General features: G+C 44.1%; 1 protein-coding gene across 1 annotated transcript in view; it reads right to left on the bottom strand.

Moving 5' to 3' along the window:
- DEPTOR (DEP domain containing MTOR interacting protein) overlaps positions 1-2,495 on the bottom strand; it is a 95,478-nt gene extending 92,983 nt beyond the window's left edge. Inside the window, 2 exon segments of the mRNA XM_032222633.1 lie at positions 1,306-1,407; positions 2,269-2,495. Of these exon segments, the coding sequence (XP_032078524.1) occupies positions 1,306-1,394 (89 nt within the window). The 5' untranslated portion in view covers positions 1,395-1,407; positions 2,269-2,495.
- Between the last annotated feature and the right edge of the window lie 11,651 nt (positions 2,496-14,146).

Raw genomic sequence — 14,146 nt, 5'->3', positions numbered from 1 at the left:
AAATGTTTTTAATTGTTCCTTCTTCTTTTTTTAAAAAAACAACAACACCATTCTTTCATTCTCAGACTTTAGCCATCCCGTAACAGCAAGACAGCTAAAAACACATCCTCCTGCTTTTGTATAGATTGAATTGAATTGAATTGAATTTATTATATTTCTATGCCGCCCTATTCCCAGAAGGGACTCAGGGCGGCTCACAAACCAAGTCAGGGGGCGGGGGGATACAAATAGGAAAAAAAAGACATGGACAAAACAATACCACAATTTAAAAACAATCAACAGCCACACCATTCGAGCGGGGACAAGAACTCATCAGCCCCAGGCCTGTCGGAACAGCCAGGTTTTAAGGGCTTTGCCGAAAGCCTGGAGGGTGGTGAGGGTCCGAATCTCCATGGGGAGCTCGTTCCAGAGGGCCGGAGCAGCCACAGAGAAGGCCCTCCTCCGGGTGGTCGCCAGTCGGCATTGGCCAGTGGATGGAATTCGGAGGAGGCCTAATCTGTGGGATCTAATCGGTCTGTTGGAGGTAATTGGCAGATGGACCGGGTTGAGGGATAACCCTAAAATTGTTCTTTTGAATTCATCCTTGTTTGCTGCCAGTTGGGGAAATGAACACAAAAGTTAAAATAAAGGCAGGCTCTGAAAATGGATGAACTTCTCTTCTCTCAGAAAAGTACCTTATTCCAAGGCCAGTCCTCCAGATAAACTGGAATACAACTCCCATCTTCTCTACCCAGAAAGGCCAGTCGGCTAGAGCAAGGGTCTCCAACCTCGGCAACTTTAAGCCTGGAGGACTTCAACTCCCAGAATTTGCTGGCTGGGGAATTTCTGGGAATCGAAGTCCTCCAGGCTTAAAGTTGCCAAGGTTGGAGAGCCCTGTGCTAGAGGATGATGGGAATACCGGATCTCTTTCGTTACCCTCGGGCATTTGTTCACTCACAGCAGTCTTTTTCTCCTTGAGATGTGAAAATATTAAGAATTCTTGAAACTATCAGGCTTTGCTACGTAGCTGGACGATGCATCGACCGCATCCTGTTACAACACGGCAGCTTGGAGTGATGAAGGAAAATTTCACCTGGTGCCTGTGCGCCAGCTATGTCCTTGCGGGCCCATCTACCTTGTAGGGTTATGGTTGAGACTAATTAAATAAGAGGAGACAACCCTCCCCATGTAACCTTCATCTTTTTAAGGGAAAAGCAGATTATTCTAGGAAAACCAACTTAGAAAAACTGAAATCTGGCGTAGTATAACCCAGTTTCTTTTGCTGCCCCCTCCAGGCGAAGTACTTGTAAAAAGCCCCATCCTTACCGTAGCTGTTCCCCTGTCAGAAGAACCTCAGCCATGCACTCCAGCTCAGCTGCCCTCTGTTGCAAGGTGCCCAAGCTATTTTCTTCCATTGCTGCAAACAGCCTGGCCAGAAACAAACAGAGATACACATTGTACAAAAACAAAAGGAGAAGATGAAAGGCACGCTGAAGATCATCTGGATGCCCCTTTCAGCATCCCAAAAGCTTGCAGATGCTCCTCTTTCAGCCTTCTGACTTTTAAGCTCAACCTTCACTGTCTATAACCCAGATCCTCTTTAGGATGGTGTCAAAAGGATGCAAGCAGTGCACCACCTCCGGGCAATCCGGAGCGGCGTCCTTGAACGGGAAGCTTAAGACTTCCAGGCGAGGCCTTGATGTGGCTTGGAAGGCAACCGGGCACATGGCTGCGTCTCCTCCCCTTGTCAACTTGCTTCTCCGGCCGCCTCCTCCGCGGAGCCTATTCTGCGCCTCCCCCCCACTCTTTTTTTAAAAAAATATTTCTAAAATTACCAATTCTTCTGGAGCAGAAACAAGGCTTTTTGCTCGATCGCTGACGATCCTTGCAATTTTAAGCAAGCTTTCTCAGCGCTTTCCTTCCCCTGGAACCCCGAGAAGCGCTTCTCTGGGACACGCCGCTTCCTCGGCTGCGCTCACCCCACCCGCTGGACCCGGGCAGTGTCTCCAGTGCGGAGACACCCACCCAGCCACCCCCTTGCACTCCCGATGCGCGCAGCTCTCTGGATCCCTTGAGCTCGCATCGCCTCGGCCGCGGAAAGGCACGCCCCCCCCCCCTCCCCAGCTGCAAAGGACAACAAAACCAAGCAGCCACCCCCACCCACCCACCCCATGCACTGGCCACCCCCCTCCCCCAAAAAGACAACCTGACATTGGGCAAAGCGACGGGGGTTGGGTGGCCAAGGTGCGAGGTTGCCACCCACCCACCCTGTTTTTCAAGCGGACTCACCTGGCCCGGGAAAGTGGCGGCTTCCCCCAGGGCGATCCAAAGGGAGAAGAAGATTCCCCCGCAGGCTTCCTTGTTGTGGTGTGACAGGCAGGCTGCGAAGGACACGTGGTTGCAGCAAAGCGCAGCCTGGCCAGCAGCGTCCCCCTCCGTCCGGCCCGGCGGCGAGGGGCTTCGCTGGGGCCGAAGAAGGCATGCGCTCAGGAGCGGCGGCGGCGGTGGCGGTGGCACCGGGGAGCCAATTCGCCTCGAGGTCCGGGCGGGGAGGGGCGCTGGGAAGCATGGGGAGGAGGGAGGGAGGGAGGGAAGGAGGAGGTGGAGGAGGAGGAGGGCGGGTGGGAAACAATCGCGCCGCGGTTAGCAACACCTTCCGAGCCGCCGAAGCGGGCAAGTGACTGGAAGGGGGGTGTTTCTGAAGCGCGCCCCCTCCCCTCCCCTGCTTCAGTTTTTCCTGTTCTTCTCCTTCTTACAGTAAAGCAAATTACTGCCAACCTGCCTTCCATTGAGGACCTGTATCCTGCACGAGTCAAAAAGAGGGCTGACCCCTTTAAAGACCCCTCGCATCCTGGACATAAATTGCTTCAACTCCTATCCTCAAAACGACGCTATAGAGCACTGCACACCAAGACAACTAGACACAAGGACGGTTTTTCCCCCCTCTGCTAAACAAATAATTCCCTCACCACCGTCAAACCATTCATTAAGGCTGCACTACTATTACTATTAGTTTTCTCATCGTTCCCATCACCCATCTCCTCCCACTTATGACTGCAGGAGTGTAACTTTGTGGCTTGTATCCTTATGATTTATATTGATATTGTTTCCTGATTGCTTATTTGTACCCTATGACTATCATTAAGTGCTTTTTTACCTTATGATTCTTGACAAATGTATCTTGTCTTTTTGTGTACATTGAGAGCATATACACCAAAGACAAATTTCTTGTGTGTCCAATCACACTTGTCCAATAAAGAATTCTTTCTTTCTTTCTTTCCTTCCTTCCTTCCTTCCTTCCTTCCTTCCTTCCTTCCATCCATCCATCCATCCATCTATCTATCTATCTATCTATCTTCCTCCTCCTCCTCCTGCCCCCCCCCAAAGGAGGAGGGTTGGAGTCCCGGGAAGCGCCCCAAAGGGAAATCGATAAGAAGCCATTTGCAGCAGGATCCTCATTTAAAGTTGCACACAGATTCCTCCCCCTCTCCACCCCTGGCCCAATCTCTGGGTCAAGCCGAGAGGCTTCCTGGATCTTGGCTGGTTTGCACCACTGCTGGCAGTTCTTTTGCAGTGCAGAAAGGATTTAAAAAAAAACACCGAAGCCTTTTCCTTGCTCGGGTTGCTTCGTTTCCCATTCGGTTTGGCTTGCGTTGTCTGGTTGCTGCAGGGGAAATAGACATCACTGAGGGATGGTGCAAAACAGCGAGCCGTTTTGGCTTGTATGAGAACCAGGGCTGAGAGGTGCTTTGGTTACAGAAGGATCATTCATCTTTCTTTTCACAAGCTCGTAGTAGAGGTAGTGCTCCCACCTCCCTGTTTTAGACTCCGGAGGCCCAGTTAGGTCAGTGAGACTGATCCCAAGGAATTGAGTGAGCTTCTAAGGCTTGGGGTGGATTCGAATCTGGGTCTCCTTAATCCGGGTTCAACACCCTTAACCAAATGTGACAAATAGAAATAAAATACAGGTAATCTACATCCTGCCAACAAAAGTGTGAATATGGTTTTCCCAGTTGCAAAGTACGTATGGCTGTGAAAGTTGGACCATAAGAAAGGCTGAGCCCAAAGAATTGAGGCCTTTGAACTATGGTGCTGGAGAAAACTCCTACGAGTCCCTTGGACTGCAAGGTGATCCAACCATTCAGTCCTGGAGAAGATAAACCCTGACTGCTCTTTAGGAGGCCAGATCCTGAAGATGAAGCTCAAATACTTTTGCCGCCTAGTGAGAAGGAAGGACTCATTGGAGAAGAGCCTCATGTTCAGAAAGATTGAGGGCAAGAGATGAAGGGGACAACAGAGAAGGAGGTGGCTGGATGGAGTCACTGAAGCAGTCGGCAGGAGCTTAAATGGACTCCAAAGGATGTTAGAGGACCGGAAGCCCTGGAGGAACATTGTCCATGGGATCACATTAGATCAGACAGGACTTCACAGCTAAGAACAAGAACTATTTAAGATAATGGGTCAGGGGACAACTGAGGGCAAAATGATTGATGGCAAAAGAAGGGAAGGATTGAGGGCAAAAGATGAGGGGGACGACAGAGAAGGAGGTGGCTGGATGGAGTCACTGAAGCAGTAGGCGTGAGCTTAAATGGACCCCAGAGGATGGTAGAGGGCAGGGAGGCCTGGAGGAACATTGTCCATGGGGTCCTGATGGGTCGGACATGACTTAACAACTAACAACAATCTACGTCTTTCAACAGTACATTTAGTGACTGTCCAAAGTGACTTCTGACCATTTTTAAGTCACAGCCTTTGTAGCATCCCCATGATCACACGATCAAAATTCAGACGCTTGGTGGTTCATATTTATGACCGTTGCTGTGTTCCAGGGTCATGTGATCACCTTTTGCAACCTTCTGACAAGCAAAATCAAATGGGGAAGCCAGATTCACTTAACAACTGAGTTATCGACTGCAGTAAGGTACTTAACAACTGTGTCCAGAAAGGTCGTAAAATGGAGCGAGACTAACTTAACAAATGTCTCACTTAACAACCAAAATGTTGGGCCCGATTGTGGTCGTAAGTTGAGAGCTACCTGTACTTTGTAGGAAACTAAGCATTATTTCTCCAAAAGAGGCAAGTTGGTGGTGTAGTTAATGGGACAAGCCAGGGTCTAGTCAAGTATCATTTCTCAACCTTGGCAACGTTAAGATGGGTGGACTTCAAATCCCAGAATTCTCGTCGGCTGGAGAATTCTGGGATTTGAAGTCCACCCATCTTAATGTTGCCAAGGTTGAGGAACACTGGCCTAGTCTGTGGGCCAGTTACTTTCTCATCCCCACCCTACCTCACAGGGTTGTTGTCAGCAAAAAGAGGAGAAACGATCAATCTACGTATCCTGGCCAGTGCTGCTGTACATAAAGCAGAAAAGAAATCTAATAAATAGGTGTTTTTCTGGCATGGAAGGATTTCATTGCTTGGATAAAAATCTCCTTCATCTCAGGTTGATTTCTGGTAACACAGGGTGGGGAACGTTGGCCCTTTTATGAGCTGAGCATGGCTGGCTCAGGAATTCTGGAAGTCCACAAGTCATAATAGGGCCTAGGTTCCTCACCCCTGATGTAACCACATGGACACATTAATGAGCAATGAGAGATGTTTATTCAGTTTATAATGGCTGCCCAATTCACATGCAGTTTTGCTGCTGCTCCTGTCACAGATGCTTTTCAAGCTTCCAAACAATATGTGGGTGTGGGTTCCACCACAAAACCGCGTTCGACTAAAGCACGCTCGACGAAACCGCGTATCTGACGTCATCACAGCGAGACGAAAAAAGCACACTGTGAGCGCTAAAGCTAAAATTAACCCCTAAACCTAAACCTAACCCCCCGAAACCTAACCCTAAACCTAACCCTAACCCTTAACCTAACGCTAAACCTAACCCTAACCCTTAACCTAACCCTAACCCTTAACCTAACCCTAAACCTAACCCTTAACCTAACCCTAACCCTAACCCTAACCCTTACCTTAACTTGAATCGGCTTGCTTTCAAAGCGCTTTTTAAAGCGCCCTTTTTTCTCCGCAGTCGCTGTTGTCGCGCTGCTGATGACGTCAGTGACGCACTTTAATCGGGCGCGCTTTAGTGGACCGTGGTTTTGTCGTGCCACGGTGGGTGTGGAAGCCCACAACAGAAAAACAAGCTTGAAAGTGGTAGGGGAAGAGAACATTAAAAATGTCCCCAGTGCATCCGTAGGGGAGAAGCAATGGGACAGTGATGTGAAATGTGGGCATCAGCTTCATTCTAAGCCTCTGTCCCTTCTTATCAAGAAATGTATATCTCAAGCTAAACCTGCTATTAAGCAATTAAAAAAAAAAACCTTCAGAAACCACTTACTTTGATTTTCCAGTTTAGTCTACGGTCTAGATTAGATGTGGGGAGGGACAGACAAATCTAATAAATAAAATTCCTACCAGTCTCCCACCCAAGTACCATGGGAACGGAACCTGTTTAGCTTTCTGAAATCTGAAAAAAGTTATCTGCTACCTAGCTGAAGACCTCTTGAAAGCAGCTTTAAACAAAAAATGTTCAGTTTTTTTTTCCCCTTGATAATTCTCAAAGTTTGATTAACAGCCACCGTCAGTATGGAGGCTTGTTTGCAGGTTTTGCATTTTGTGAAGTTAATCTCCTGGTAGTTCTTGCCCAAGATTTCCAGCTCAACATTTTCATTGTCGTGTATGACAAATCATCTACAAATTCCCAAAACGAAAAGAAAAGAGGAGAGTATGGAGAAAAGTGTTTAGCCTACAGTACTCCAGTCCAGAGGCTTTTATTGGTTTTTAAGAGAGTAACAGTCTTTACTGTATAGCTTTAAAATCACAGCATGGTGTCAATTTATACTATATTAACTAAATAGGGTTCTTAAGTGAGCTTTTCGGTAATTAAAAAATCCTGGATGAAGTGTCACATTCTATGTATCAAATACTATTTCATTCTTATCTATACATAATATGATAAATAACTAATAGATAATATTTTCCTTTTACTAATGGCTTTGGTATGTTAATGGGTTTTTTCTTTCTCCTTAAACATTAAAGAAACATTAAATTAACCTTCAAAAGTTACCAAATGTTTTTAAAAATGTAATATGTATGATATGAAAAAAAAGAGGCTCCTTGGATGAGAAGTGAAACACTTCCAAAAAAACCAAGGAAGTCCAGTTGCCTTTGCAAAAAGCACCTTTGGGGTTTCAGAATTGACCCCATTCTGGTTTCTGGAAAGTAAACGTAAATGAAGTATAATGGTATGTGAGAATGACCTTGGAAAACTGGGCAAAGGGATTCTGCCAAGGGAACAGTCAGATAAAAAAGACTAAAGTTGGCCTTGCAGGACATACTGTATCAGATAAGAAACACAACCAGATCAGCTTACTTTATTGTAAAGTTACACTGACGGAATCTTGCAAATCTGAAAGTTGTGTTTCTCTTCTCCCTCATTTCCTTTACAGGCTCCCAAAAGTAGGGATGGTCTCTCTTGAGCCTCTTGCCCAGTCCACTATCCAGCTACAGGCTGGGGTCCTCAAACTTTTGAAACTGGGGGCCAATTCACGGTCCCTCAGACTGTTGGAGGGCCAGACCGGCTTGTTGGGCGTGCCTAGGTGGTCATGTAACTGAGTGGGCATGGCTATGTCATGTGACTAGGTGGGGGTGTGGCCAGTTTAACAGTCCATTGAACAATGCACACAAATGAAACTTTAGTTTATTTTGCTCCTGGGGTTGTTTTATTTGCTTTTGTTTGCATGTTGCTCTTTTGTTTGCCTCTTCTTTTTACTAGATCATTTTTTCAGTTGTTTAGGAGTTTAGTGGTCCACTTCAGGAAACTCAGTTTTGCAGCAATTCTTTTCAGCCCCAAAGAGCTTGACAAATCTCTCTCTCTCTCTCTTTGTCCCTCTCTCTCTCTCTGTCCCCCCCCCCCCCCGTCTCTCTTTCTCTCTGTCTACCTCTTTATCTTTTGGAAGTGAGGGAGGCCAAAAACAGCTCTCTTTTTTTTTAGCAAAAACGGGCTGTTTTGCTCATTTTTTGCACCACCACCCCCCGGGGTGTCTGTGTGCGCCGTTTTTCACCCCCCCCCACCTCCAAAATGTCTCTGCAGGCCAAATGTGTTGGCCTTACCTTTCAGTTCCAACCTGCAGGGCTCAGAAGGTAAGTCCTGCAGTCAGCCTCAGGGTGGGCGGGGTGATGTGGGCGGGGGAGGCCTTGTGTCCTGCTCAGGCTAGATTAATGGCTTCAGCGGGCCACATGTGGTCCGCGGGCCGTAATTTGAGGATTCATGCTATATGCTGTCTCTTATCTGATTGTTCCCTTGACAATGTCTCTTGACCTAGTCTGCCAAGGCCATCCCTACAAATTACAGAAGGGAGGAAATGCTTTTCGGATTTGCAAGATTCTGTTACTGTAATCTTATAAGAAAGGCAGTTTTATACTCATAGTTTGGCTTCTTGTCTGGATTACCTCAAAAGGCTGAAAATCAGTTACCCAGGAGAGGATCTGTTGGGCTTTTCCTCTTTGATAGGTTAAGGGTAGGAAGGAATTGGAAAGAGGCTTTTTTTCTATAGCTGTTTCACCTTTTGAAATCTGCTGCCTTTGGGGATTCATAAGGCCCTATGAGCACTTGAAGAGAAGGAATGATGCTTGGAATTAGTTTTTAGCAATATTTAAGTAGTGTTATTTGTGAGCTGGGTTTTTTTCCTATGATTTGGAACGTTACTGTCAATTTTTGAAGTAGAAGGGAGTACAAGGAATACAGTAAATCAGTCAACATTTTTTTAAAATCTTTTTTCTTCTGAAGAGCCCACAGCATCTTACAAAAGAAGCAAGAAAATGACCTGGAATGAAACCGTGAAGACTGTGTCCATAAAAGGCTACAGAAATGAAATAAGGTTCATTAAAATAAAGAAGCAGTCTACAGTTATGTCCTGTAACAGAGCGCTAGCTACTGTGCTAACGTGTGAATGAATAAAAACCTCACTTCTCATTTGAAGTGAGATTGTGTCTCTCACAGAAGGCAGCTCCCGAGTTGAAGTGTTGCAATCCATTATCGACAGGGCTCTGCTTTTAATCATCCCACTGCAAGACTCATTCAACCACAGGCCCAAGAGCAGGTCACACCTCTCTGAGCTTAGGTGACCCTGGGGAGTGGGTCTCATAAAAACCTGAAGCCTGAGCAACCAGTTCCACTTGTTCCATAAGTGGAAGATAAACCTTAAACCAGTGATGGCTAACCTTTTCCGGACCGAGTGCTCAAATTCTGTGTGTAAATGTGTGTGCATGTGCCCTAACCCCCAAAATGCAATGCACCCCCGTGCATGCACATGCAACTCTCCACATGTACCCCCACTAGCCCCACCTCCCGCACATACATGTGCGATCCCCCACCCCGCCCTGCACATGTTTACACCTCCACATGTGCTCCGCCCTGTGCATCCATGCGCAACCTCCCCCATGCGCTCCACCCCCACACCTGCACATGACCCCCCCATACCCCTGCAAAATGGTTGCAAAATTGGATGTGGTTACAAGGTGACCCACTTGATGGGCACAGTCACATGGTGACCCACTTTCTGACCATCAGTGGCAAGTTGAGAATTAACTCTAAAAGTCATTCAAGCGCCTTCTCAAACATGATCCCTCTAATGCCTTTGCAACCATATACAAATCTTACCATTACTTCCCTGATGGGATATTTTCCTGGTCGGGCAACGTTCAAATCCTGTGAATGCAACCTATTCTGGTTTATTTGATAAACCTCAAACAAACCATAGGTTAATGCAGGATGCACATTTTTTTCCCCTAGTCTGAGAGCTGCCGGGAGCTACATCACAGAAGAAATTCCTTAAAACTGCAAATTTAATTTCCATGCAACTAAAAGTAAGTGTTAATATGATCTCTCCGCATTAGTATGTGTAATAGGTTTCCATTAAACATTACAATTTGGTAACTTTTGGAGGTCCTTGCAAAGCACATCACACTTTCAAGAGCTGGGATTTTGAATGGTGCATCTCTGGTTTAGAGATCTGATATAATGTCCAGCATCAATGCAGAAGTGGTATTCAGCTGGTTTGGACCAGTTCACCCAAAACGATAGTGGAATTTGTGGGTGCTTCCCCCTCCCAGCTCTACGCTGTCCTATTTAGGCAAGTTTTCAAGCCTCGTGCATGAGGGCAAGCCGCACGTGCAATCAAAGTGCATGCGCCAAAAACTGAGTGCATGCGTGCACAGGGCGTATGCACTCACATTTACAAACAGGTAGGGAAAGTAAGTGAATATCACCCCTGCATTAATGATGGCATGTATTGAATGTTGCCCTGTTAACATACACATTGGCCATGAGCTTGCACAGGATGGGAGTAAGGCAGAAGACCTTGATCACAATTAGCTTCCTTCCCTGGGTTCCTTGTTTTGTCTAAATCTTGCAGTGTGTTATTATTTTGTGATTCATCTTCTCTTCTGGCCTATAGGCACAAAGACAGGAGATTAGAGTAGTGTAAGCAAAGCTAAGCTTTGACCCTGTTCAACCCACTCTTGTGAGAGAACAATCTATGGTAGCAAAAAATCAGAAGGAATTTGTTAGAATCTTTTCTAGCTGACACATTTTATAAAGTATAGGCATTTATGAGCTCTGAAAAAAGGACTAACAAACTCCTTTTGCTCAAGCGACAGAGTAAAGTAAAAATAAATCCTGAAAACTAAAATTAAAGACAACAGGAAATAAAGCAGGGTAGCAGTCAACATAGCAAGCTGTGACTACAATATTGTTAGTTTAAAGGGTGGATGGTGTTAGATCACTATATTTTATCCATGGTCCAATACCAGGGAGAAGTGGGTGAAAACTGATGTGCAATATTTTCTATGTAAATTTCATAGTTTTCCTTACAGTATAATTTTTTAGTAGTTGTAAGTAGGTCTGCAGAAGATGCTGCGCTATATTGTGGTTTGACTAAGTGGGAAGTCCTACCCTGAAACAAAATTCAAGGCTGTGGTTGAAATAAATGCAGTAACTGCATACCATTGACCTGCTGTTTCAAGTTACCTAATTTTTACTACATTATTTTTAGGGTATTATCAGAGTTTTACCCCATCTTTATTACTTTACTAGCTGGATATCCATGCTCCTACGAAACTATGTGATTGGGCTTGATAAATCAACACTTTACAGATTAAAAATTAATGAGTAGTTATGAGTAGTTAACTATGATAGTTAAGATGGAGAGCCTCAGGCTTGCCCCCAGAGGCTCTCCATCTTATCCCCTTCTCTCCCAGTCTAACTCCTTAGCATCAGGGCGTTTTTCAGATGGGGGGGAGAGGTAGAATGTCTAAACTGCCATCCTGCAGGCTGGATGAGTCACGCACTGGCCACACCCACACAGCAGTTGGAACAGCAGTTTCAGGTGGGGAGGGAGAGTAAAATATCTACCACATTAGCATCAGAGTATGTTAATAATAATATAAGAAATACTAATGATCTGATGGCCATTTCGAAAAATCTTTTCTTAGTTAGCACCTAGAAGCCAAGAGGAACATACATGCCAAATTTCAGGTTTGTAGGCTTTATGGTTTTGGAGATTTGGTGATGATGCATGAGTGATACTTCACTTTTATATATATAGATAAGTAACTCAAGATAAAAACCTACCTCCTCCTATTTTCCTCAAGTCATATAACTGGCTTTTGTGCCTAAGGTAGGACTAGAACTCACAGTCTCCTGGTTTCTAGGCCAGCATCTTAATCATTACACCAAATTGGCCTTCTATAGTTAAACATGTCAGTCAAACCCAAATGGAGAATTAACTCTCCTAGTACAGGTAGTCCTCGACTTAAAACCATTCATTTACCAACCAGTTATATCAGCGCTGAAAAAAAGGGAATCACAACTGGCCCTCACACTTGCAACTATCATAGCACCCCATGGTCATGTAATCAAGATTTGGGTGCTTGGCAATGGCATCTATTTATGACAATCGCAGCATACCAGGGTCATGTGACTGCTATTGGTGACCTTCCCAGGAAGTTTCCAATAAGCAAAGTCAATCATGGAAACTGGATTGTTTAACGACCATGTGTTTTCCCCAACACCTGGAATACTGTATCCAGTTTTGGTCGCCACAGTACAAAAAAAGATGCTGAAGCTTTGGAAAAAGTGCAAAGAAGAGCAACTAAGATGATTAAAGGTCATAAACTAAAACATATGAAGAAGGGTTGCAGGAATTGGATATGGCCAGTCTAGAGAAAATAAGGACTAGGGTGACATGATAGCAGTATTCCAGTATTGAAGGGCTCCACAAAGAAGAGGGAGGGCAACTTATTTTCCAAAGCACCAGAAGGCAAGAAAAGAAACAATGAATGGAAATTAATCAAAGAGAAAAGCAACAAGGAATTAAGGAGAAACTTCTTAACTGTGAGGGCATTTAACCAGTGGAAATGCTTGCCCTCAGAAATTGTGCGTGCTTCACCACTGGAGATTGTTCAAGAAAGACTGGACAGACACCTATCTAAAATGGTATAGGGTCTCCTGCTTGAACAGGGGGCTGGATTAGAAGACCTCCAACGTCCCTCCTAGTTCTATTCTGATTGATTGAAACAACTGTGGGGGGAAATGATCATATTACCCTAAGTGTAACTCACTTATCAATTCTATTGCTTAGCAATGGAAATTCTCTTATAAGAGGATTACTGTTCTTAATTTCTCCTTTTGGCCTCCAGATATAAAGTAAGGAGTCCCCTTTTTATTTTATTTTCTAGCATTCTATTTAATAAATCTTAATTCTTCTCCCATAGCACACAGGGTAATTCTAATCCCAAGGGAGACATACTTTTTTTTTTAATTTAGAAGATAAATATCAGCCAAGAAAAGGGATTGGGACTAGTATATATTTTCTGGTTAATGTGGCATTCTGCTCCTTATATCAGCCAAATAGCCTTGATATTTTCATGAGCTTTTAACCACCCCAAGGCAGGGATATAATTTACAAATATACACACTTCTGCATATTTTGCTCTCTAAGACAAGATATCATAAACTGAGTCCTAAAAGAGGCTGTAATGAGAGGGAGAATTGCCAGGACTTTGCAGTTGAAAATGGGTTTCTTTTTTGAAAAGGCAATAAAGGCTCCAGGAGAATTTTTTTTTATTTGTTAAAAATATTTGTTTCCTCAAGCTGAGAAAAGCAGAACAAATTAAAGGGTGTTCCAGTTCTCCCCCCCCCCATTCTTCTCTAATAAAAAGAGTTCCTTTTTTTAGTCTTATCTAAAAGTTCCTAGGCTTGTTTGGGATAGGATAACTTGTTAGAAGCAAAATAAAATTGTCAATACAGTATTTTAAATATTAGATATAATTTGTGCATTTTAAACTATGATAGTAAAATCATAACTTCACAAATTGTTTCCATAATAGTATTAATTTAGTTGCGAATACTAATGTTTTTTTTAATGGGATTGGCATATGTTCAACTCTTACCATATATATCTCTAACTCCCCACTGAAGTATAACTCCGAGTTCAGACCTTGCGTAATTCATTATCCATAGTTAATTGTCATATTTTATTTGATTCATTTGTGGGGATTTCCACAGTACACTGAACTATAAACTAATCATATGTTCCGCTTTCTACAACATGCTAGATTAAAATAGAGTTGGACAGATTGTAACTCAGCATGTTGGGCAAAACAAGGATATCTGCTTAAGTGTAATTAAGCCCATTATGCCAAACATGGCCCGTGTGTTATACTTTGAAGAATGCACCAGTTATTAAACATCCTGGATTTTTTTCAACAACACAAAACAGCCAGCAGCTGGACAACAGGAAGCTAGAGCAATGCAACTGAAATCTCCACCTTCAATTATCTTATACAGGTAATCCTCAACTTATGATCACAATTTAGCCCAGGATAGATGTTGATTAGTGAGAAATTTTTTAAGTGAATTTTTCCCCCATTCTGCCACTTTTGTTGCCACATTTAAGTGAATCAGAGCAGTTGTTAAATTAGTCACAGTTGTTAAGTGAATCTGGCTTCCCCATTGACTTTGCTTGTCAGAAGGTCGCAAAAGATGATCACATGACCCCGGGATGCTGCGACCGTCATAAATATAAATCAGTTGTCAAGCATCAGAATGTAAGTCATGTGATCATGGAGATGCTGCAAGTCGTGTGAAAAATAGTCATGTCACTTTTTT

The sequence above is a fragment of the Thamnophis elegans genome, chromosome 8, assembly GCF_009769535.1.
Source record: "Thamnophis elegans isolate rThaEle1 chromosome 8, rThaEle1.pri, whole genome shotgun sequence".
Taxonomy (NCBI): domain Eukaryota; kingdom Metazoa; phylum Chordata; class Lepidosauria; order Squamata; family Colubridae; genus Thamnophis; species Thamnophis elegans.
This window is presented reverse-complemented; position numbering and strand designations above follow the sequence as displayed.